The 24,041-nt window shown below is 34.0% G+C and overlaps 1 protein-coding gene across 2 annotated transcripts in view; it reads left to right on the top strand.

Moving 5' to 3' along the window:
* The window catches only part of ACVR2A (activin A receptor type 2A), an 84,715-nt gene that overhangs the window by 41,389 nt on the left and 19,285 nt on the right, over window positions 1-24,041 (top strand). For both annotated transcript variants that reach the window (XM_082397242.1, XM_082397243.1), the window contains exons 2-4: window positions 6,852-7,059; window positions 10,531-10,640; window positions 10,838-10,992. In XM_082397242.1, coding sequence (XP_082253368.1) covers window positions 6,852-7,059; window positions 10,531-10,640; window positions 10,838-10,992 — 473 coding nt within the window. The remainder of the gene's footprint in view (window positions 1-6,851; window positions 7,060-10,530; window positions 10,641-10,837; window positions 10,993-24,041) is intronic.

The raw sequence follows: 24,041 nt of genomic DNA, 5'->3' as shown, positions 1-24,041 counted from the left end.
GTATGTCATAGAGTGTTCTGCCTATGTTTTCCTCTAAGAGTTTGATAGTGTCTGCCCTTACACTTAGGTCTTTAATCCATTTTGAGTTTATTTTTGTGCATGGTGTCAGGGAGTGTTCTAATTTCATACTTTTACATGTAGCTGTCCAGTTTTCCCAGCACCACTTATTGAAGAGGCTGTCTTTTCTCCACTGTATATGCTTGCCTCCTTTATCAAAGATAAGGTGACCATATGTGTGTGGGTTTATCTCTGGGCTTTCTATCCTGTTCCATTGATCTATATTTCTGTTTTTGTGCCAGTACCAAACTGTCTTGATTACTGAAGCTTTGTAATATAGTCTGAAGTCAGGGAGCCTGATTCCCCCAGCTCCATTTTTCGTTCTCAAGATTGCTTTGGCTATTCGGGGTCTTTTGTGTTTCCATACAAATTGTGAAATTTTTTGTTCTAGTTCTGTGAAAAATGCCAGTGGTAGTTTGATAGGGATTGCATTGAATCTGTAGATTGCTTTGGGTAGTAGAGTCATTTTCGCAATGTTGATTCTTCCAATCCAGGAACATGGTATATCTCTCCATCTATTTGTATCATCTTTAATTTCTTTCATCAGTGTCTTATAATTTTCTGTATACAGGTCTTTTGTCTCCTTAGGTAGGTTTATTCCTAGATATTTTATTCTTTTTGTTGCAATGGTAAATGGGAGTGTTTTCTTAATTTCACTTTCAGATTTTTCGTCATTAGTGTATAGAAATGCAAGAGATTTCTGTGCATTAATTTTGTATCCTGCTACTTTGGTACTTTTAATTTTTAATTTCAGTTGCACTTGTTCATTGTCCTTATAAAGAAACACAGTTGATTTTTGTGTGGTGATTTGTATTCTGTGATCTTACGGAACTCACTAGTTCTAGCATTTTTTTTGTTTGAAGATTCCTTGGAATTTTCTAAATAGACAGTCATTTCATCTGCAAATAGAAACAGTTTTATATCTTCTTTTCCAATTGGTATGCCTTTAATTTCTTTTTCTTGCCTTATTGCAATATCTAAAACTTTCAGTACTGTGTTAAATAAAAGTGGTGGGAGTAGACATTATTGCCTTGTTTCTGATATTAGAGGGAAAGCATTCAGTCTTTCACCATTAAGTATGATGTTGGCTGTAGGTTTTTTTGTAGGTGCTCTTTGTGACTTTGGGGAAGTTTCTGTCTATTCCTGTTATACTGATAGAGCATATGGTTTTTCTCTTTTAGCCTGTTTATTTGGCAGATTGCATTTACTGATTTTTGAATATCAAACCAACCTTACATGCCTGGAATAGATTGTACTTGGTTGTGATGTATTACTTTAAAAAAATACAGTTTTGGATTTTGTTTGCTAAAATTTTGTTGAGAACTTTTACATCTAAGTTAGTGAGAGATACTGGCCTGTATTATCCCTCTTCTTTTTTGTTCTGTCTTTGGTTTTTGTATCAAGGTAATACTGGCTTCAGAAAATTAGTTGTTAAGTAGTCCCTCTTCATCTTTTTCTGGAAGAGATTGTGTAAAATTAGTGTTGATGTATTATTTTAATACTTCATGCTTTTAAAAAACAAAACCCCAATTGTCCTCAGGTGCAGTCGCAGTAGGTACAATTTACTTTTTCCTCATGGGAGGAGTATTTCAGATTTTGAGTATGACTTTTACAGTCCTACTTTATGGCCAAATGTTCTAACAAATTTCAGGTCCTGTGTATTTCTTTTTTTTTCTTTCTTAAATGGTAGGAAAAATGAAATGGTCAGTATGAGTCATTATGTATAAGCAGTACTTTGGAAATAGAACTATTATCTAAAATAATTCCGATACTAGATTCTGCGACCAGACTTACTGATTTGTTATAACTTGCCTGAGTGTGAGTTATGAAACTATGGAATTATCCATAATAATTATGGAATTATTAGGGAAATTGAATCATATGTGGAAACAAAACAGTGAAAGGTTTGGTAACTTGTTCAAGGTCACAGTTTGTAAACTAAATTCCAAGTTCAGGTCACAGCCAGTGGTACTTCACTGGGGAGGAACATTAGATCACCAGTGGCTCTTTGCCAAAAGGAGAAAAGAAAACATACATACAGTATCTATACATCTATATATCTGCCCGCTGCCCCCCATGTACTTTTCAACTACTCATTCCTCGGGCATACAAAATGGCACTCAAACATGAATTCAAGAAAACACATAGGGGATTCTGATGCACATCATTTGTTAAGAACCATTATAATAAACCCTGCACACAGACCTTTTATGTTCATTTATTTCTTTTGAAAGTCATATTAACTATTTGGAATTACTTTGATAGAATAAACCTATGGTAGAAATTTAAAGTTTCAGAAAATTTTAAATTGGGATATGCTCAAAAACTAGTAAATATAGGTAACTTTTGTCATCCTTTTTAGAACTACACCTTTAAAGTCACTGTGTGAGCTTAATGTAAAAATACATATAACTTGGTTTATTTTTATAATTATCATGTTATTATATTTAGTGGTCAGTTGGAGACGTGATAGATAGAGACCCAATCAACTTGAGGAGGGGGGTGGCAAGATTGTCATTTTCCCCATTAAGCAGTTTTCTTTCTATCTGTGGATAATATCAATCAAGTGATAGTCTAAATCTAGAAAATCATCTGAAATCTTAACTTACCATTAAATATTAAGAAGTATTAAAAGAAATAAAGAAAATAGTCATTTGTTTATCTTTTTTCAAGACCAGAGGTGGCAAAGAAAAGATACTGATGTTTTCTCCCCTCCTTCTATACTAATTTCAAAACCCTTTACCTCAAAATCTCTCAGTACATGGCTCCTGGCAGCCACTCTTAATTGATTGGAATTGACACCAAAGATAAAACCTATTTGGCATTTTTGTCATAGGCAATGTTCTTTTTTGGGAGGTCAGTTTTATTTAGTTCAAGTGTTGTTCCTATGCTTCAATGGAGTCTTCTTTTGGAAATTAAAAATAATTAATAGTGGTTTTTAACATGAATTACACAAGTGATAGTTCACAGAAGACTCCTCCCCAAAAAACAAAACAAACAAAAGGCAGGTTAGCTAGAATGTGGGAATTAGGATGTTGTTTCAAGAGGTAGCTAGCTGACCAGGACTTCCCTGGCCGTCCAGTGGTTAACACTTCACATTCTAATGCAGGGAGTGTGGGTTCGATCCCTGGTCAGGGAGCTAAGATCCCACATGCCTCACGGCCAAAAAACCAAAACTTAAAACAGAAGCAATATTGTAACAAATTCAATAAAGACTTTAAAAATGGTCCATATCAAAAAAAAAAAAAAAAAACTTAAAAAAAAAAAAGAGGTAGCTGACCACACAGCCTGTTAAATCCAGCTTGTGAACTAAGAATGATATTTACATTTTTAAATGGTTGGAAAAAAAATTCAAAAAATAATATTTTGTGACATGTAAAAATTACATGAAATTTAATTTTACTGTCCGTAAATAAAGTTTTATTCGAATGTAACAATGCTCATTCATTTACTGTCCTCTGGATGCTTTTGTGCTACAATGGCAGAATTGAGTAGTTGTGAAAGAGACCATATGGCCTGCAAAAGCTAAAATATTTACTCTCTGGCCCTTTACAGAAAAAGTTTGCCATCCCCTGTTTTGAGATAACGTGGGCAGAGTATGATTGCTTTGTGGTTATTTAGTAAAGGAGGAAACTTAATTTGCTGTTATTTTCAACAGGTTTCTGAAAAGGAATAATTTACAAAATGGCTACTGTTAATATACAGATGAATAGTAGTTGCAGCCCTTCTTTTATAAAATACAATGGACATAGCGTTACCAGCCACAGTTTACATGTCCGCTCACACTATTATTTCTTCCATAGTTGAGAAGTCCACAGCACCATTACTGCCACAGATTTTATCAGCTTATAATTATATCTCTGTGCTAGAGCATTGTAGAGCAGCAGTTCTCAAACTTTTTGGTCTCAGAACTTCTTTAGACTTACCCCAAAGAGTTTTTATGTGGTTTGTATCTGTAAATATTCATCATATTAGAAATTGAGACAGAAAATTAAAAAAAAAATTTATTTAGAAGTGACAATAAATCCATTATATGTTAACAAAAGAATAGATTTTTATGAAAAATATTTTCCAAGACAACAAAAAAATTAGTGAAATTGTTACAGATCTCTTTTTAATTGTTTTAGTAGAAGACAACTGGATTCTTATATCTGTTTTTTCCACTCAATTTGTTGTGATACAACAATCCGTTGTGTTGTTTTGACATGAAGGAAATTTGGCCATACACAGATATATAGTTAGAAAAGTGAGGAATATTTTAATCCTTTTTTAAGATAATTGTGGATGTTTTTCTTTGATACTATACCAAAACCCAGCAAGTGTAGTTTCTTTGATATTGTTGTTTTTTTAAGTCAAGTTGATTGAAGTATAATTTACAGAGGATAAAATGTATTTTGTTTGGATATACAATTCTGTGAGTTCTGATTAACCCATATGATCATACAACCACCACCACAATAAAAATGTGGACTATTTCCATCACCCCCCAAAGTTTCCTCATGCCCTTTTGTAATCAGCCCTTTCCCCTCCCTCCCAGCTTCTGATCTGATTTTTTACCCGTGCTTTTGCCTTTTTCAAAATATTGTGTAAATGGAGTCATACAATATGTAGCCTTTTCAGACTGTCTTCATTTTTAGCATAGTGTGTTTGCAATTTATCCATTTGGTTGCAGCTATCACTAGCTCACTTCTTTGTATTGTATAGATGTTTATTTTTCCATTTACCCGTGCTAGATATCAGGTGGTTTCTGGCTTTTGGTGATTCTGAATAAAGCCACTCTAAACATTAATGTATAGATTTTTGCATGGACATACGTTTTCATTTCTTAGGTAAATACCTAGGCATGAGATTGCTGTGTAGTATGATAGGTGCACATTTCACTATAAGAAGTTGGCAAACTGTTTTTCCTAAGTGGCTGGACCATTTTGAATTCCCACCACTGATGTGTGAAAGTCCCAGTTGCTCTACATATTTACCTGCACTTGAGATTGTACATTTTGTTTTTGTATTGGTTATTCCAATCAGTATTAGATCTAGTTTCAGTTTGCATTCCCTCATTATTAGTGATATTGAGTATCTTTTTATGTAGTATTTCCCGTTCATATCTCTTTGATAAAGCATCTATTTGAATCTCTTGCTCAGTTTTTAGAAATTGGGTAGTATGTTTTCATATTGTTGAGTTGTGAGAGGTCTTTATATTTTCTGAATATCAGTTATTTTTAAGGTATATAATTTGCAAGTATTTGCTCCCAGTCTGAATTTTTTTCCTTAACTTTCAAAGAGAAGTTTCAAATTTAATGAAGTTCAACTTACCAGTTTTTTCTTTTGTAGCTCATGTGTTTTGTGTTCTCAGAAATCTTTCATAATTTAGGGTCACCAGATTTTTCATTTTTTTCTAGAAATTTTATAGTTTTAGGTTTCAGTTTGGGTCTGTGATGTGTTTAGAGTTAATTTTTGTATACAGCATGAGCTATGGTTGATATGAGTTGAGGTTCTTTGTTTTGCATATAGATGTCCAATTGTTCCAGCGTCAGTTGTTGACTTTCTCTGCTAAATGCATTGGTACCTTTGCTGTGTATCAATTGACTGTATGTGTATGGGTCTATTTCTGGATTCTCTGTCCTGTCCTGTAGGTTCATGTGTCTGTCTTTTCACTAAGACCACACTGTCTTGATTGCCAAACCTTTAGTACAAGTCTTAAAAACAAGTAATATGGGGAGTTCCCTGGCGGTCCAGTGGTTAGGACTTGGCGCTTTCACTGCCATGGCCCGGGTTCAATGCCTGAGTGGGGAACTAAGATCTCACAAGCCACGCAGTGCGGCCAACAAACAAACAAACAGGATGAATTCTGTTTTGTACATCTTTTTCAGAATTATTTTGGGTATTCCAGTTCCCTTGCCTTTCCATGTAAGACAAGAGATAGTTTCTTAAAAGTTAGTTACAGTGTGGAATCTGAAACCACTAATGAACTTTTTGTCCTCTGTAATGTTAAAATCTACTTGGCTATCTTGAATTTTGTATGGATTTTTTGCCCATGAGTGTTTTTCAAGCGTCATGCATAATTCACTTGGAAAATATTGGTTCTCTGAATTATATAGACCTTCTAAATATTGGCACATCTCATTATTCTGTATTTAAAAGTCACATTTGTTAATATCACCACTCATCAGAAATTCTTTAAGTATTGGGAAGGTGTCAGGCTAATGGTGGTGGTAAGTACAAATTTTCCAAAATTCTTATTTTTGCTTGAAAACTCATATTTTATTATTGGCAGTGCATACTGTCAGTGTTTTTCTTGAAGTAACAGGTTTACTTGGTTCATTTTGGGAACATTTCTGCCAAATACTCAAGTCTGAATAGCCTTGGTTGGTTTAGTTCACAACTCAATCATGCAAGGGCTTTTTCTGGAGGCAATCATTGCACTTCAGTGTGTAGCAGCAGTGCTTTTGGTTAGTTCCAATTTTATCACACAATATTGAGAAGAAGTCTACTCAAGGGTCAAGATTTTAAAAAAAATTAACAACTGTACTGCTTTCCATCAAGGACATTCTTAAGTGAAACTGGCCTTTTACAGAGAAACCTTGTGATATATGTGGTTGCTTTCTATTATTATGTTTATTATACTTAAAGTACAGAGATTGACCTGGAAACCTGAATCCAATGTTATAACACTAGTAAGGCAGTAAATTATTGACATTTTAGGGAGATTTGAAGTTTCGTATACTGGGAGACGAGACAATCTGTTTAAGAACAAATACAGTTATATTAAAAGTTGTCGTTTTATTATCTTATAGGTGCTATACTTGGTAGATCAGAAACTCAGGAGTGTATTTTCTATAATGCTAATTGGGAAAGAGATAGAACCAATCGAACTGGTGTTGAATCCTGTTATGGTGACAAAGATAAACGGCGGCATTGTTTTGCTACCTGGAAGAATATTTCTGGTTCCATTGAAATAGTGAAGCAAGGTTGTTGGCTGGATGATATCAACTGCTATGACAGGTAAGAACACATTTTATTTTTTTATGATAGTGTTGAATAATTTTCATTTCCTCCATTCCCCCCACCCCCATTTCTTTAAAAGGAGAAAGATCAATGCATGGATTTTTCACTTAAATGTTTCTTTTTAAAGATGGGATTATGAAGACCATTATAACATGTTGTAATGACAAGATATATATTTTAAAGTAAAAAAATAAATATAGCATGTTTATATTTTATCTTCGATATAGTTTGAATAATCTATCAAGTAGTGAGAACTTTAGATAAGAAACATTTCTTTCCATATGTTGTAGGGTTATAGGTATTTTTTAAACACCAATTTTAAGGAAAAAGGATTTTTAAAATTGCTTTAAGAGAGAATATATCTGTTGAAAATCTATCCTGAAGGAGAATAAAGCTTAATCATAGTATTTAATTTCCTTTTAGTTTCCCTCTTTATGTATCTGGAAGAAATTGATCTCACTACATTTCCTTGCAGAGTAGGCCTTTGTTCTTTATCCCAAGAGACATTTTAACTTGACATTCAGAATTACATCAGAACTAACACAATCCTCATAGAAAGCTACATTTTATTTAAAAAATCTTGTTTAAATTGTTTTATTCTGTTGGAAATAAAATATAGTGGATATGTCATTGACTGCCTGTGATCTTTCTGCAAGGTGTCCCTAGATGTTTGGCCGATCACTTAAACTGCCTGGGCCACAGGATTTTCACTGAGGGTGGGTGCTGATGACTGCAGAAGGTACAGAATCCTAGATAACCAGACTTTTTGGAGCCAAATAACTAATACACTCACGGAACTCTAGCTACATCCTGATCCACTTTCAGGGGCTTTAATAGATTACCACGAATCTGTGGTTGATTGGCCATATGTGATTAATAGTAAAATGTGTTGAATAAACTCATGAAAATTGGATTAGCTCCACTTTTGGTGAAAATTAAAATCGTCATTTAGGTATATATTTAGTATTTAGGATATACTTCTACATCTTTGAATTTTCTGGGGATTATTACTCTGTAATTATACATTTTAGCTGTATTTCTGATTATTAGCTTCTTTATTAACAGAGGTGATCATTAAGTGATATTTGCTGTTATGAAAGAGTAAGTGAGCCACTAGGGAAACAGTATAGATGTTCCTCAAAAAATTAAAAATAGCAGTGATATAGCAGTTCCACTTTTGGGTATATATCTAAAGGAAACGAAAACACTAACATGAAAAGATATATGCACCTCCATGTTTACTGCGGCATTATTTACAATAGCCAAGATGTGGAAACAACCTAAGTGTCTGTCAGTGGATGAATGGGTAACGAAAATATGGTCTATGTATACAATGAACTGTTTTTCAGCCATAAAAAAGAAGAACATCTTGCCATTTGGGACAACACTGATGACCTTGAGGGCATTATGCTAAGTGAAATAAATCAGACGAGAAAGACAAATACCATATGATCTCACTTGTATGTGGAATCTTTAAAAAAAAAGAAAAGAACCCATATATATAGAGAACCATTGGTGGTTGCCAGAGGCCGGGGATGAGGGGTGGGCAAATGGGTGAAGGGAGTCAAAAGGGTATGAATTTTCAGTTATAAAACAAATAGGTCCTGGGGATATAATGGGAGATGTGATGTAATGGTGACTATAGTTAATAATACTGTATTGTATATTTGAAAGTTGCTAAGGAACTTAGCAACATTTAAGTAAATCTTAAAAGTTCTCTTCACAAGAAAAAAAAATTTGTAACTATGTGTGGTGATGAGATGTTAACTAGACTTACTGTGGTGATCATTTCACAATATATGCAAATATCCAATCACTAGGTTGTATACCTGAAACTAATGTAATGTTATAGCAAATTATATCTCAATTTATAAAAAAAGAAAAGTTGAGGAAGAAGTTAGGGAAAAAATGAGGTTTGGAGGTCATCTTTATTCAAAACTGTCTTTATTAATTAGTTGAAATCAGGGATCCCTGTTCTTTTTATTGTAAAATGCTGCTGTGCTTCTCACCTAAAACCAGTATTACTGGATATTAAACTTTGCTAGATAATGTGAGTGAGTTGTTCAGTGCAAATGCCTGCTCTTTCAGTGATAATTACTACATCAGCTTTGTTTCTAGGGGTTAAATGCCAATTTAAAAGTATGTGAATTTCTGCTTTTATGTTCTGAATTTGATTAAAAAACAAATATTAAAGGTAGTAACATAAATAAGAGAAAGGAAAAGAAGATTCAAGAAATGTCAAAGTGTAGAGGAAAAGACAGTGGTAAAAAGAATGAAATTGAATGGTGAAAAGTATTGATAATTTACTTCAGTTAACTAGGCTAGGTATTTAATCACGTTAACCTATGATTTGATTCATGTTTCTAAATATTAAATTTTAAATGTGTAACTTTCTCTTTATAAATTGTTAGAAATTTAGCTTTCATTTGTCCTTTACTTTCTACTAAATAGACATTGGTATAGATTTTATTTCAAAGTTTGATTTTATTAAAATTGCCTTCTCCCTGAAATTTCTTGAGCTTTTCACTTTAGAGTTAAATTCAACCTTGTTACTCTAACAGCCGTTATAAAAGTTCACAGTTGATTTGTAATGTGTCTTTAAATCTACCTGATGTTATTAGCAGTATTTAAATATCTGATTTTAAAAACTAGGTATAGCTATTTTTTTAGTGGTTGATTAGGATTTAATCTAGATGCTAAACCCCTATCTTTTCAGTAACTCAGGTCCTATATAGAAGGCTGCCTTCCCCCTACCCCCTAAATCAACCCACCTCCAGTCAGTTTTTGAGTTACTAGGGCCTGTATGTTTGTTGTTACATATTGCTCTTGTTGCTTATCCTTAACCCTGTTCATTGTGTTCAGGGAATTTAAATCTTCTGCAAAAATGGCTTAATTCCCAAGCCTGGTTTAGGTCTCTGATGTTGAAATATGTTCTGCCACGAGATATGAACAGGAATTATTTTGTGCCTGTGTATTTATATGTATACATAGGCGTATAGGTATGTATTTCTATGTGTACACACACATACAGTTTTTTATATATAGTGTTGAGTTATTGTATTCATAAAATGGGAAAGCTATATTTCCTGTAAGTAAAAGCACTCCTAGACCAAATTTCTTCATTGGCTTTACGTTCCTCTTCAAGCTTTTCTACTAATTAAACAAACAGTGAAAAAGATGGTTGCCTTAGATTGATCATTAAAAACCAAATTAAAGAAGTGGTTTCAAGGAGCCAATGTGATTGTTACAAAATCAGCTCTTGATTTATTTTTCTGATGAGATTTAATAATAGGATTCAAGGAACATTTTTGTCTTTTAAGAATTGATTATTGAATATTAATAAAAATCTCAAAGTTGACTATAAATGACTTATTCATTATTTTATCTCTGAGAACTTTAGAAAAACACCTATTGTAGATTCAGAGTAATAATGTTGATTTTAATTATTTCTCCTCTTTTTGTTTATAGGACTGATTGTATAGAAAAAAAAGATAGCCCTGAAGTATATTTTTGTTGCTGTGAGGGCAATATGTGTAATGAAAGGTTTTCTTATTTTCCGGAGATGGAAGTCACACAGCGTAAGTTCACAGGGAAAATGCATATGTCTGTTCAACTAGTAGATTGAAAACAAAGCATATTTGTGTTGATGGAATAATTTACTCCCATCTTCTCCTACTCTTTATTTTTTCTCCTAAAATTTGACACTATAATAAATATTTACTGTGAAATTTTGTCGACCAAATCTGAGTGGTTTTCTTCCTCCTCTTTTCCACAGCTACTTCGAATCCAGTTACACCAAAGCCACCCTATTACAACATCTTGCTCTATTCTTTGGTGCCACTTATGCTAATTGCGGGGATTGTCATTTGTGCATTTTGGGTGTACAGGCATCATAAGATGGCTTACCCTCCTGTGCTTGTTCCAACTCAAGTAAGTTATTGTCTTGTACTTTGTGTTGTTTTAGATTTTACATTTTAAAGAAATATTACTGTGGTGAAACCACAGTAGATTGTTACAAATCATTTTCCTTTGGAGTTAATTTTTGAATATTTATTGTCATGGGAACTATAGCTAATTTTGCAAACTTATTAATTTGCTGTGTCCTAATCTTAAGGGTTGAAGTGGAGTAGAATAAAGAGTATTCCCATTCCAGTTCTTCTTTGGAGAGTTTTACTGTCATTATAGTACTTTAAAACGTGGGATATACTCTGCTGTCTTTCTTGAGAAGTAATTGATGATGGAGAAGTGATGTTATAGCCCTTTCTTGCCCTTATATTTTCTCCTCCATTCCTAAGTTGTTGTGTCTTTTTCAAAACTACTTGCCAAAAAATCCTTTTAACCATGGTGAGGGACCCAGTAAGGTAACCAAGAATGTGGGATAGAGAAGTTTTACAAAGGCATCAAGAGGATATATCTATAAAATTGTTGTTGTAGGGAAGAGGGGCAACAGTTCTCATCATGTGTTGTTTGTAGTTCCAAGTATATATATTTTTATTTGCAGCATATCAAACGTGTCCTGAAGTCTGAAAACTTTTTTAATGCCCTTGATTCTCCCTCCCTCGACACCGAATATATCTGAAAATATAGGTGTGGTGGGTAGGTAGTCAGAATAAATTCATGAAGTTTTCCTCACTATCATGTGGACAGTTGGAGCTGATTCAGTGCTTTACAAGGACTTTTAATATAAGTAGTTAATATTCTACAGGCAGAGGAAAGGTGATAACTTTTGGTTTAATTGCTTGAGATGTCTTTAAACTCACGTTTGTGTTTCTTTTGACTCTTAAGATCAGATTACCTCAGCCTTCTAGATCTCTTGGTTTAACTTCGTTTCTCTAATACCACTAGGATTAATGGTTAAAACTTCGTAGAAGAAAATGGTAAAGTCTTATAATTTAATGACCAAAACAACTTCTTCACTTTAAGCTTTATTTACATAACTTATTCCTTTCTCAGTGCTTGAAGCAATCTGTTGGCATTAGATCATTTATTGATCCCTGTAATCTTTGTAAGATGTGTATATGGAGAAATAAGCCCAAAGGTAAAACTCCTCATTTAGTAAATTAGGTAAACACACTATTTTGTACAGCTGAAATATTTTAACTTTTAACATTAGTAGATAACTTGTAGATTTGTTAAAAATCACTTTTAAAAGTACTTTAAAATTTTAAAAATTTAGTGCCTGATAAATATATGTAGTTTACTCCAAAATGTCCATAGAATACACTTTACTTTCTGTTGGTGGTAACTATTTTTTATTTAACATCTACATTTAAAAGAATGAGTATTTACTGTTGGTGACATGCATTGATTTGTGAAGCTGTCTCTTTCAGTAACGTAAGAGCAGTTGCCTTTATTAGGATCACCAGCAGAAATAAATGTGGGAGCTAACTTCCTTCTAAACCTCCAGTTTGAATGTAATCATATCAATTCAGAAGTCTGTGATGCTGGTTCAAAAGGAGAGTTATGGACAAATGCAAATTAAATTTGACACATAAAATATATTGATAGGGGGTTTTAGGAAGCTCCATTTTACTTACTTTGATGGTGAGTACAACAAAATATTTGTACAAAGACTATTTTAAATGTATTTGTGCAGATTGTAATGACATAAATAACGATGCCACCTTGGGCTTATATAATTCTATTTTCAAAAATGATTATTTCCTGTACGTGATTTTGCAAAGTAGTCAGTTTGCTTCATAGAGATCTACTTTTTTTTGTTTTGTTTTCTTATATTGTCTCTAATTAGTGATTAAATTGTTGTGAATTTAACACAAAAAGAAAAGAAAAGAAAAAAAAAGAAAGAGTATTTAGTAATATAGTAGTGTCTAAATTTACCCTGGATTTGTGATATGATAGAAACAAACTGGAAACTACATTTAAAAACAAATTTGTTAAATTTCTTAATAGAACTTTAAAAATAATAATGTAATCCTATAGATAACATTGATTTATATAAAATATTGGTAAAAAAGTGTGGTTGGACATTTTTATTTAAAGGGCTGGATATCATATATTTGAGGCCACTTTATTTAGAAATGCTAATTAATTCAAGGGTTTGGATTTTTAGAAAGGAAGGATGGATTATTATTCATAAATAAGAACTAGGAATGCTCAATGAGTATCCATCTCTGTGGGTTTTAGATATTTGTTGCAATGGTTAATGTTATTGTACACATTTATTTAGGGTTTGTGTTGTTCTCTGGTGAATTTGCATGAATTGTATGAATTACTGAAAAATAAGGAAGGAACTTTAAAAGGTTTTGTGATGGAATGACCTGGAATGGTCAGGCTTTGTTATGAAAAATTTAAGACATGCCTGACTTTATGCTTTCCTTCTGTCATAAACTGTGTTGTGGAAAAGGAGCATTGTCATCAATGTGGAACTTCATATATGTCATCTTTCACTGTTTCAAATGGTATAGAGTCATGCTATAAGTCTCATTTTTGGTGAGAGGTTTATGCAGACTACTTCTGCAAGATTACTTAGTGGCCATCTTGTTACAAAATGCTCAGTTTTATTTCTGCTTCAAAAAAATGATTGTTAATTGTATCAAGCATTAATTGAACATTTACAGTGTGCTAGAGTACTGGTAAGTTACGTAGATGTATTAATATATATATAAAAAATACACAAAAAATACATAAAAATTTCCCCATGATTTCCAAGTTGTGACCAGTATGTAAGGATCATCTTTGGAATTTGTTAAGAAATACAAATTCCTGGACCACGCCCCTGAAAGTATGGAATGGGGCCTGGGATATTATGATTCTAGTAAGTTTTCCAGGCAATTCTGGTGACCAGCCAGGTGTGGAAAGGACTGATCTGATTTTACCTCACAGGGTTGTTTATGTAGTGTTATAATCCCCATTTTATAGATAAAGAAATTGAGACAGAGCAAAGCTCACAAGTATCAGGGCTGGAATCTGAACCAAGGACTCTGACACTAAAGCTTTGCTCTTACTGCTTATGCTGTTCTGCCTCTCTTTTTTCAGAAAGCAGACGCTTTTGCTGTTTCAGATAATTCGGTAAACATCCCTGCCATTTCAAAATCATTCTAAGAGGGAATTTATTTTCCTATTTTGGGATGTTATGTAGTTTGACTGCTAAAGTGAGCAATAACATGATCACATTGTCTCACAGAGGACAGAAGGGGAAATAAACAAGTCATCTGTTTTCCATTAAAATTTTTTTAGCACACATTTTAGAATAGGGTTTATGAACATTGATTGGGTTGCAGGTAAAGATTCTTGTGCTTCTGCGTTGATAGTGCCAATGCCCTAGCTATTCAAGACTTTTTTGAGGGACAGGAGAAGTAGGTAAGGGAAACATACTACACATTTGAAGTCTTAAGGTGTCTTCTGCATTTCACCCCATATTCATGTCCCCATATTCAAAGTTTAATTTCAAGACCAGTTAGGAAAAGATCTTACATTCTTGTTGTGCATTTCTGCAACAATCTTCCTTCTAATTTCTTCACTTTTAGACAATGACATAAAATTTGTCATTCTCTTTTCTTAGGGAAACTTTTTCTTAAAGTGTTGGCTAAAGGCTGGTGATAGCTTATTGGTGGATCATTCCTACAATAAGAACTATATTTGAAGAGAATTTACAGTGATTCTCAGCAGAACAAGCTAACGTTACATATACTGTGCTCATTCATTGGTCTGATCTCAGTCTTTTATTTATTCTCTTTGTGGGTAAAAATCAGTCTTACGGGGTATTCTGGAAGACTAAGACATATCTACATACATCTCTTAATAAGCTGGTTCTGGCAGTTAAATGGTAGGATTCTTTATTTCTAAGACATCAAGTTGTTTAAAGTTTCTTCTGGTTTTGTTAGTATTTTGAAGAAGTGATACAGGGATATACATGCTTTAAAATCTGGTCTTTAATTACGGTTCTAATGTATTTTAAAATAAAGAATATTCTAAAATAGATCTATCATAGTTAAAGACATAGAAAAAAGTAATTGTGCTTTTTTTTTTTTAAGAAATAAACCATTCTTCTTTCTTTATAACCTGTAACTACTATGTTTCTAACATTTTTTCATGTTATCACTGTCTTCCCCTCATCCTGGATGAAAGCCTTGGAGACAGTAACTTCTCCTATTCTTAGCCTTGTTATTTATGAACTCCAGTACCTTTTCATCCTTTCTGATCCTGTGGTTTTCAGGACGTTATTATGCTGGAGGCTGAGATTATTTCTGTAGTCTCGTAGCTGGTCTTCTTGTTTCCAGTTCTCTCTCTCCATCTATACTATTGCTATACAGTAACATTTTGCATGTCTGATTATGTTACTTCCGTGCTTAAAAATATTTGAGGGCTCTGAGTGATCCAACAGCAAGAATACAAAGTTTGGAACATGACATGTCGTCTTCCATACTTTGTCTGCCTTTTGATTCTTTTCTTCCATTACACCCTAAGCCACCCATCATATATATCTAGAATGGTATTAGTTACGTGCCATCCTTGAAAGAATTGAGAAAATAGTGCTCAAGTCAGTTTCTCTCTTTTGTGATTCAGATGAAATAACTTAGGTTGAGAAAGGTTCTGGCCATTTGCGAGCATGTTCCATTATCACACTTTATTATAAGCTCCTTAAAGACAAGGTATGTATTGTACTCACTACTGTGTCTCATGCAGTGTTTGCGTGTAATAACCATTCTGTAAGTGATGAATTGCTGAACTGACTTTGTTTCATTTAGTGTTATACTAAGTGATAATGCAGTATACCCAGGAGTTGTTTAATGAACATTTTATGTGCTTTAGGACTTTATTTCTTGGGGATAAAATAAGTTGAAGTTTTTCAGGCTTTTATAAGGGAATGCCATTATTCAGGTCTTTCTGTAATCACAGGTGTGAAGCATCCTTTTAATTTGCATTACCTGGGTCACCTTTTCTTTTGCCTATCCTGAAACTGTCTTTCTGTATGTAGGTGGATGCTCTTACAATCTCCAGTAAGTAAATTGAATGCAAACTGGTTTTTCTAGTACCAGTGAGTCACAAATATGAGGGAATTGATGCATTGACTCTGTTAAGAAGTCTTATTGTGGTTAGAGTTAATGTGGTTTCAGTGAAACTGTTTGCATTGCTTTCATAACCATATGTAAGCTTAAGTTTCCTTCTTATAAAATCTATATTTGTGCTGATAAAAAATATCACTTGATAAGAAAATGCAGTTTAGGGGCTAGAAATTACCTACCTTTAACAAGGTATGAAGTTAGCTTCTTGTTAATTTTTGAAGGCTATATAATAGCACTAAAGTATTGCAGCATTAATACTTTTTAAATGACATCAGTCTCTTCAGTCCTGACATAACATTTTCATGACATTTTATCTAGATTTTGGTCTGACTAAAGGCTTTCAGATATTTGGAATACTGAGTTGTGCATACAAAACAATGCTGTTGACCTTAATATTAAAGTAATAATAGGTTGTCGTTTCACAGTATGTCAGATTACTATCCCCTGAGAAACCAAGCCATCTGTGACAATGCTTTGTAGTATTTTCCTGTTGAACATGAGTTTATATATGTACCCATTTAAAATTAATAAGATACTAAAGGGGTAGCATAACATTATTCAGCCAAGTCAGTTTAGGAGAGTGTGCTGCTTCCTTATTTGGAGAAGATGCAGGGAGAAGTTTACTGAGTTTTATTGAATATTTAATTTAATATGTTAGTGTTAAGTTATACTTACAAAATAAATATTACATCTGTAGAAGCACATCTTGAAATAGGTTGATTGCTAAATGGCTGGAGTTTAAGAACACATCTCTCTCTTTCACTTTCTCTTCCATTTAAAAATTAACTACAAATGCTTGCTTGTTATAGCAAGACAAATTATACAGAAAGAAGTATGTCCAAAAAAAGGAGAGAATCATTTGTTCTTCCTCTTTTTCCTTTATCAGTTTCCTGAAATAACCAGTTTTAATGGGTTGGTGTGTATCTTTTGACATCCTTTTCTAATCTCATTTGAGTATATATGTATTTTCTTTTTTATAAACTATAAAATGTTATTCTACAGTTGCTTTCTTCTAACAGTATATTGAGGACAGCTTTTCAGCTTAGTACTTTTAATCTATCTCATTCTGATTGTATGATGTATTTTTAAGTGAAATTTAGTGGTGCTTTAATGTATGCTCATAAGATACCAAAATTTGATGTTTTATTAGCTTAGAGTTTGTGTTAGGTTTCTGCTAAGAGCTAGAACCTACACTTCACATATAGTTTTTAATTGTATTATTTTAAGATATTTAATGTGGTGGTATATAATTCTACTGCCTAACTCTTTTCTTTTTTTTATAAATTTATTTATTTATTTATTTTAGCTGTGTTGGGTCTTCATTTCTGTGCGAGGGCTTTCTCCAGCTGCGGCAAGCGGGGGTAACTCTTCATCACGGTGTGCGGGCCTCTCTTGTTGCGGAGCACAGGCTCCAGACGCACAGGCTCAGCAGTTGTGGCTCACGGGCCCAGCTGCTCCCCGGCATGTGGGATCCTCCCAGACCAGGGCTCGAACCCGTGTCCCCTGCATTGGCAGGCAGATTCTCAACCACTGCACCACCAGGGAAGCCCCACTACTGCCTAACTCTTGAGCACCTTTTTTTTTTTTCCATATATGCCTAAGAAACAGGGCTACTACAAATGTCTCTTTGTGTCATTATTTTTGTATTGATAACCTAAATTACAACTTATTTAAAAAAAATTTTTTTTTTAAATTTATTCTTGGCTGTGTTGGGTCTCCATTGCTTCACGTGGGCTTTCTCTAGTTGCAGCAAGCAGGGCTACTCTTTGCTGCATTGCGTGGGCTTCTCATTGCAGTGGCTTCTCTTGCCTAGAGCATGGGCTCTAGTTGCACGGGCTTCAGTAGTTCAGCACATGGGCTCAGTAGTTGTGGTACACAGGCCTTAGAGCACATAGGCTTCAGTAGTTGTGGCTCGCGGGCTCTAGAGTGCAGGCTCAGTAGTTGTGGCACACGGGCTTAGTTGCTCCGTGGCATGTGGGATCTTCCTGGACCAGGGATTGAACCCATGTCCCCTGCATTGGCAGGCAGATTCTTAACCACTGTGCCACCAGGGAGGTCCCACAACTTACTTCTATATATACTTCTAAACTAATTGTAGGGAGAAGTATCATAAATTATCCATAGACATGCAGCTTGACAAAGTATTACTCTAGTTAGGTGTATATAAGTTGTTTCTCTTACAAATGTATAGACAGGCCCACTTGGAGGTTGGCTGAAATTCTGTGTCCAAAAGCAAAAAGGAAGGGGAGAAGGAGCGAAAGGGGGAAAAAAAAAGCTGTATCAAAAGCTTAAAACAAGTTAAAGCTGCACATTAAAATTAATCAAAGGACCTTATTTCTAAAAATGACATATTAAATTTTAAAATCTTGAAATCAGTTTTTCTTTGGCCTGTGAAGGGCCCCACCTTGTTTGCCAATTTACGAATGGGACTGATGCATATAGACCAGAGTGCATAATATCTCCTTTTTCTTGTCTGGCAAGGAGATGGTAGATAGGAAGAAGTGAGCTTGCTTTTCTCTCTGTTTTTTATTTCCTGGACCTCATCCTCGATCTGTTCCACCATTCCTAGCTACTTCATTGCTGTCAAACTTTTTTTTTAATTTGAGGTAATAAAAATGAAGAAGTCCATTTCTTAGTGAAAGCTGCTTGCATCAGATAGGCTGGGGAGGTGTTCATGTTGGTTGGTTTGTTTTATTTTTGCTTAACTATTCACCTGTTGCTTGAGCACCTACTGTGTGCCAGGCGCTGTGCTTGATGTATAATGTTAAGTGGCTCAGGGACAGTCTCTGCTGGCCCTTCTGGAGCCCACAGTTAACATGTAGGTGCACTAAAAATAGGTTGGTTGATTGGTTGTTTGACTTTGCAGCTTGGAGAGGAAGGGTAAAAAGAGTAAAAAGGGAATTGCTTCAATAATTTTGGGCAAAGATGGAGGAAAGGAGGAGAAATGTTTGATTCCAGTTCTGTAGTGATTGGGAGAAGAGCCACATCTGGGGTGCTGGGCTAGATTTTAAGTGCTCAATAAGTTTTAGCTGTTAATTGCCAATGACCTCAAAATTGTACTCCAAAGGAAGAATTTTTTGTTGAAACCATTGATTTCAATATTAAAATTGATTTATTGAAATTATTTTACTTGAAAATAATTTCAAAATATTGGCATATATATGTGTCAATACTTTGAAATTAATTTCAAAAAATAAAAAATTTCATTTTGAGTACTCTGTCAAGCACTATACAGAGCACTTTATACATATTAACTCAGTGTAATCTTTCAATACCCCATGAGGTATATAGGTGAAGTGACTTTGGCCTAGAGTCAGTCTGCTGAGTGGCAAAGCCTTGGGCATTTATGTCCAAGGATTATTATTATCCATTGAAGTAATTTTAATTGAATAGCTCATTTCAGTAAATTATTAAGTTGGGTCCATAAAAAACTAAAGTAGGATACAGGGAGGGATCAGAGTACATAATTTACATTTAAAATAGTTTTTATAGTGACTATATATAGCCTTGCAGAGAAACATAACCATTTTATCACATCACAATTTATTAATGTATAGCACGGTCCTTTTCCTTTTTTCCACTTGCAGAACACAAATGCTAAATAAAAATAAAATCTCTTCTGTGCCCAGGAATAAACCTGATGCTCCTGAGCAGCAGCCAACAGAATAGGCGCGCCTGCCGCGTCTCCTTCAGGCTTGCAACTCCAGTGCTGGCCGCCCTGAGGGGCTAGTCACTTCTCAGGGAACTTATGCAGAATCCTCACTCATCCACCTTGGTCTGCCTTCATGCTTTGCTTTTGGAAGGAGTTAAGATGTGAGAAGTAGGAGTTGATGTATCAGAGAGGAATTTTGAAGATCTAATTGGATAGAATCATGGCTGTGCATTTGACAGTATCAGTATTATTAAATCTGTGTTAATGTATATATAATGTCTTGCTTTCCTTAGCTCAGAAGCATTTGTCCTGATACACATACTATATTATTTCTTTCTATATTCTATTTCTGTCTGCTTGGCAGTAAATAGTCTTTTTTAAAATTTGCAATTGTAAAATGTCTTAGAATGTAAGATAATTATATGATTAAGAGGAAACAAATTCAGAATTTGTCAGTTTTCAAATACTTTGTTGAGCGGGTACTTAATTCTTCTTGATCATCCAAAGAGGTTGTTGAGTGAGTTATTAACAAAATTATGTATAAATATAAATCTTGGAATGGTTTAAATAGTAAGAGAAAATTTATAGTATATTTCACATATATTTATAGCATGTAAAAATCCATATTTCTAGAAAGATTTCTTTGTATTCTAGTTCTGTGTATCTAACTGCGTTCTTAATATCTCCACTTAGATGTCTCCAAGCACTTAACAATACAAGGGTAATGATCTTCTCTCTCAGACCTGGTTCTCAGTAAATGGAACCAGTAACCATTTGGTTGCACAAGTCAGAAATCTAGGATGTGTCCCAATACCGTTTTTTTCCACCTCATCTGCCTCGCTCTAGTACTTATTTCATTTCTCAAGGATCCTCTCCTCAGGAGGTCTTCTCTTATTTACCTTGCCCAGTATAAGTTAGGTTTCTCTTTACACGTGCTCAAGGTAACTAAATTGCTTTTTATTGCTCTTATTTTATAATTATGCATTCATTAGTATGATTCTTTGACTAGTCTTTCTTCCCCACACTATAGTAAGTGTCATGAGAGCCTGGGTAGCCAGTGCCTGGCACAAACTAGGTGCTCAGTAAAGATTTGTTGAATGAATAGAGAAGTATTATTCATTCCTTTCTGATGTTTGTCAATAGTTAATTTCTTTTCCCCTTAAGGAATAAGCAGCAAGCCTCGTTCTCATCCAGCAACCTAATTACTTGACATTAATGTGCTGATTTGGTTTTCACTGTTATCTCCAGTCACAGTGCATGATCATCAAGTTTCATTTTCCAAGTTGTGAATCCAGATTATTTTGTTTGGTTACTCTTTATCTATTTGTGTATTTCGGTGAATTTATTTTTTTGGATTCTGTTTTGCCTCTTATTTTGTAACATAGTTTATGCGTTGAGGCCTGTTCTTGGTGGGTCTTGTTTAGTTTGGATGGTTCTATAGCTTATTCTAATACTTATTGAGAGGTATATTGAGCAAAGGTGCACTTTTTTGGTAAGATGCATGGACAGCACCTACTTGCACAGTGTTACTACAATGGCATCTTTGTCTCTGAAAGCACTGGTGTGAAAACAAAAACAGAGGTGTTTAAGCCTTGGAAGCTACAGTCTAGTTACTCATTTGGCATGTATTCTTTCAAGGGATGAATTTTACTTTGTAGTACTGATAAAATGTTTTGATAGTGAGATTAGCTAAGCCTTTTAGATGAATTATTAAATAATCCTGAATCATTATCACAGGAGAAAATCAAGAAGCAAGAAAAACTAGTTAAGCAACTGGTACATATAAACAAGTTGTCAAATCTTTGTCGTCAGTGCTATTTGTTCTCTGTAGAAATATTGGAAACTGGGAAATATAGTCACATGTTTGGAGGAATTCGAAGTCTTTCTTTACACTGGTGACAATATTTCTCTTGATTTTAAATTAGGGCCCTTACCTGTTGTGGGATGACTAGGAAAATGAAAATCTTGTTCTTTATCAGTATCTGAGTGTCCTGAGCCTGAAAAATATGCATGGATACTTCCTTCCAAGGCCACCACTGCTTGACCTCTTCACTCTGGATGTAGCTGGGGAAGTAGTTAACAGTAGGCCTGGTCTATCACTGTGTTCTGCTCAGTTCTGATCTTACTTTTCTCCCATCTTATTTTCTTTCCCTAGTGTATTATTTATGTAGCACACACTCACATAGGCACCAGAAATGTTTTTTTGTCTCACTGTAAGGATTCTTCCGTCTTCCATGAGAGGGGAATGAAGCAGTTCAGGAAATTGGAGATGCTAGATTCTTAGGACAACTGTCTGAGAAACTTTAGCTATATAAAAATTTCTTGTGCTGCTCCTACAGTTTTTGTTAAAGGCAGTACTGCCCTCTGGTGTCCAGAGTCCAATTCCAACGCATAGCTTCTCAGCTAAATTGCTTTTTTTAAAAAAAAAACTCTTATAGTTAGGCCTTAGAACTTCTTAGAAAAATAAGTAACAATTATTTAAGACTTGGTTTAGTTTATTTGCTGGCTTGAAGTCCATTGGATCAGGTAACTTGGGGTCATACTAGAGTCATCTATATAATAATACCTCTTATCTGATAGGTAATTTCCAAGATTTAAAAAAAGAATATATTACTTTCCTCTGTTTATAAGGAAAGTGTTCTCTGTTCTCATTTTAAAAATATGATACATTGGATCATTGCCAGCTTTTAAAAAGCTAAATCATTATTCTCCTTCCTTCACTTTTGTAACTGATGTGTCATTTTTCATTTCATTCTGGATATAAATCGTAATTTCTTTTGCCTGTGTTTTTTCTTCACAAGCACGCCTTTCATATAATGATAGAGGTAAGATGCATTGATGTTTGTTTTATGGTTGTGGCACTTTTTGTGGATGCATACTAAACATTTTGTTCTTAGATTTTTTTTTGTTGTTGTTGCTTTATTGTGCATCCTCTATAGTTTATAAATTTATGTTGTAGTTTTTTTTTTTTTCCACTTCTAGTATTAAAAACATGATTGGCTTGTCATAGTAATAGTTTTTGGTTTTAAAGAATTGTTACCAGTGTTTATACTTATCTAAGGTGAAATGTAGAAACAACTGTTTTAGTTGGCTAGAAGTTAACACCTAATGGCTAGATTTTTAGCCTTACAAACCTTGTATTGCTTAATTTTTATAGTATGTCATTACCTTAGATATCAGCATGTGCTCATTTTTAACAGATGCTGACTTTCTGGTCGAATCCATTATCTTTTAACGTGAAATCTATATTTTCAGGTAGTTTCTTTCATCTTTGGCATCTTTAGCAAATGGACTGGCTAGAGAAGTATAACTTGATCTTTTGCTGTCTGGAAGTTTAAGGCTTTATTTAGATTAGAATTAACCTTTCATATGGAGAACTCAGAATAAGTAAAATGATCACAGACTGCTTTACAGCTCTTCACCTCTAATCTCTTATCCACTATTGGTTACAGTAATGATACTGTGTAGTGGTGCTGGGGTGGGGGGCACTTTCTCCAGCTATTGTCCTTTGTCGCTTCTCAACATGATGTCTTCTGATGCCATAATTTTCACATACAAATGGGTAAAGAAGAGGTGTAATCAGAACCATGTTCTAATGAATATCTTTTTAACTGTGCAAAATAGCATGGGTGCTGCAAGAGAACTGGAACTTAGGGAAAGTTTTCAGGAACTCTGTAGTCCTTATAGTTACCCCTCCAAAAGTGGTTTTTCTCTGTAGCAGGGCAAAGCCATGTTTTATGGATAATATCAGAATGTTGTTGTCATTATGAAGTTTAAGTCTGAATTTGTCTCCCCAGGTTCGCATATATTTTAGGGGTATAAATCTTTATTCCTAGAATCAAGTATGAGGTTTTTTTGGGTAAATTAGTATAATGCTGCTAATAAACAGAAAATAATTTCTAATATTCTTAGATTATAGGATAAGTAAAAGCTAGATATGAGGGAAGTGGTTAAAACTTCCTTTAAATGTAAGCTCTTAAATGTAAGAACTGAAAAGTATGTGAATTAGAAGAATAGTCCAATAATATTTTATTAGAAAAGCAAAAAGATATATTGACTGGTAGTATAGATTTTATAGAGTTATAATCTATTACAGAGTTCTCATTTTTGAACCTAACCTTTCTAAGAATTGTAGAATTATCATTTCTAAGTTTTGACATTTTGTAGGAGTGTGCCTTTGTAGATCTTTTTCTCACCCTTTGAAAATTGGCCTGTGTTCTCCTAAATTTAAGCTTTTTACTTATAAGTAATTTTGACAAAGCATATTTTCAGGCTGTTAATATATAATGCTGACTGCAATG

This window comes from Balaenoptera borealis, assembly GCF_965194805.1.
Source record: "Balaenoptera borealis genome assembly, chromosome: 6".
In the NCBI taxonomy this organism is placed as follows: domain Eukaryota; kingdom Metazoa; phylum Chordata; class Mammalia; order Artiodactyla; family Balaenopteridae; genus Balaenoptera; species Balaenoptera borealis.
This window is presented reverse-complemented; position numbering and strand designations above follow the sequence as displayed.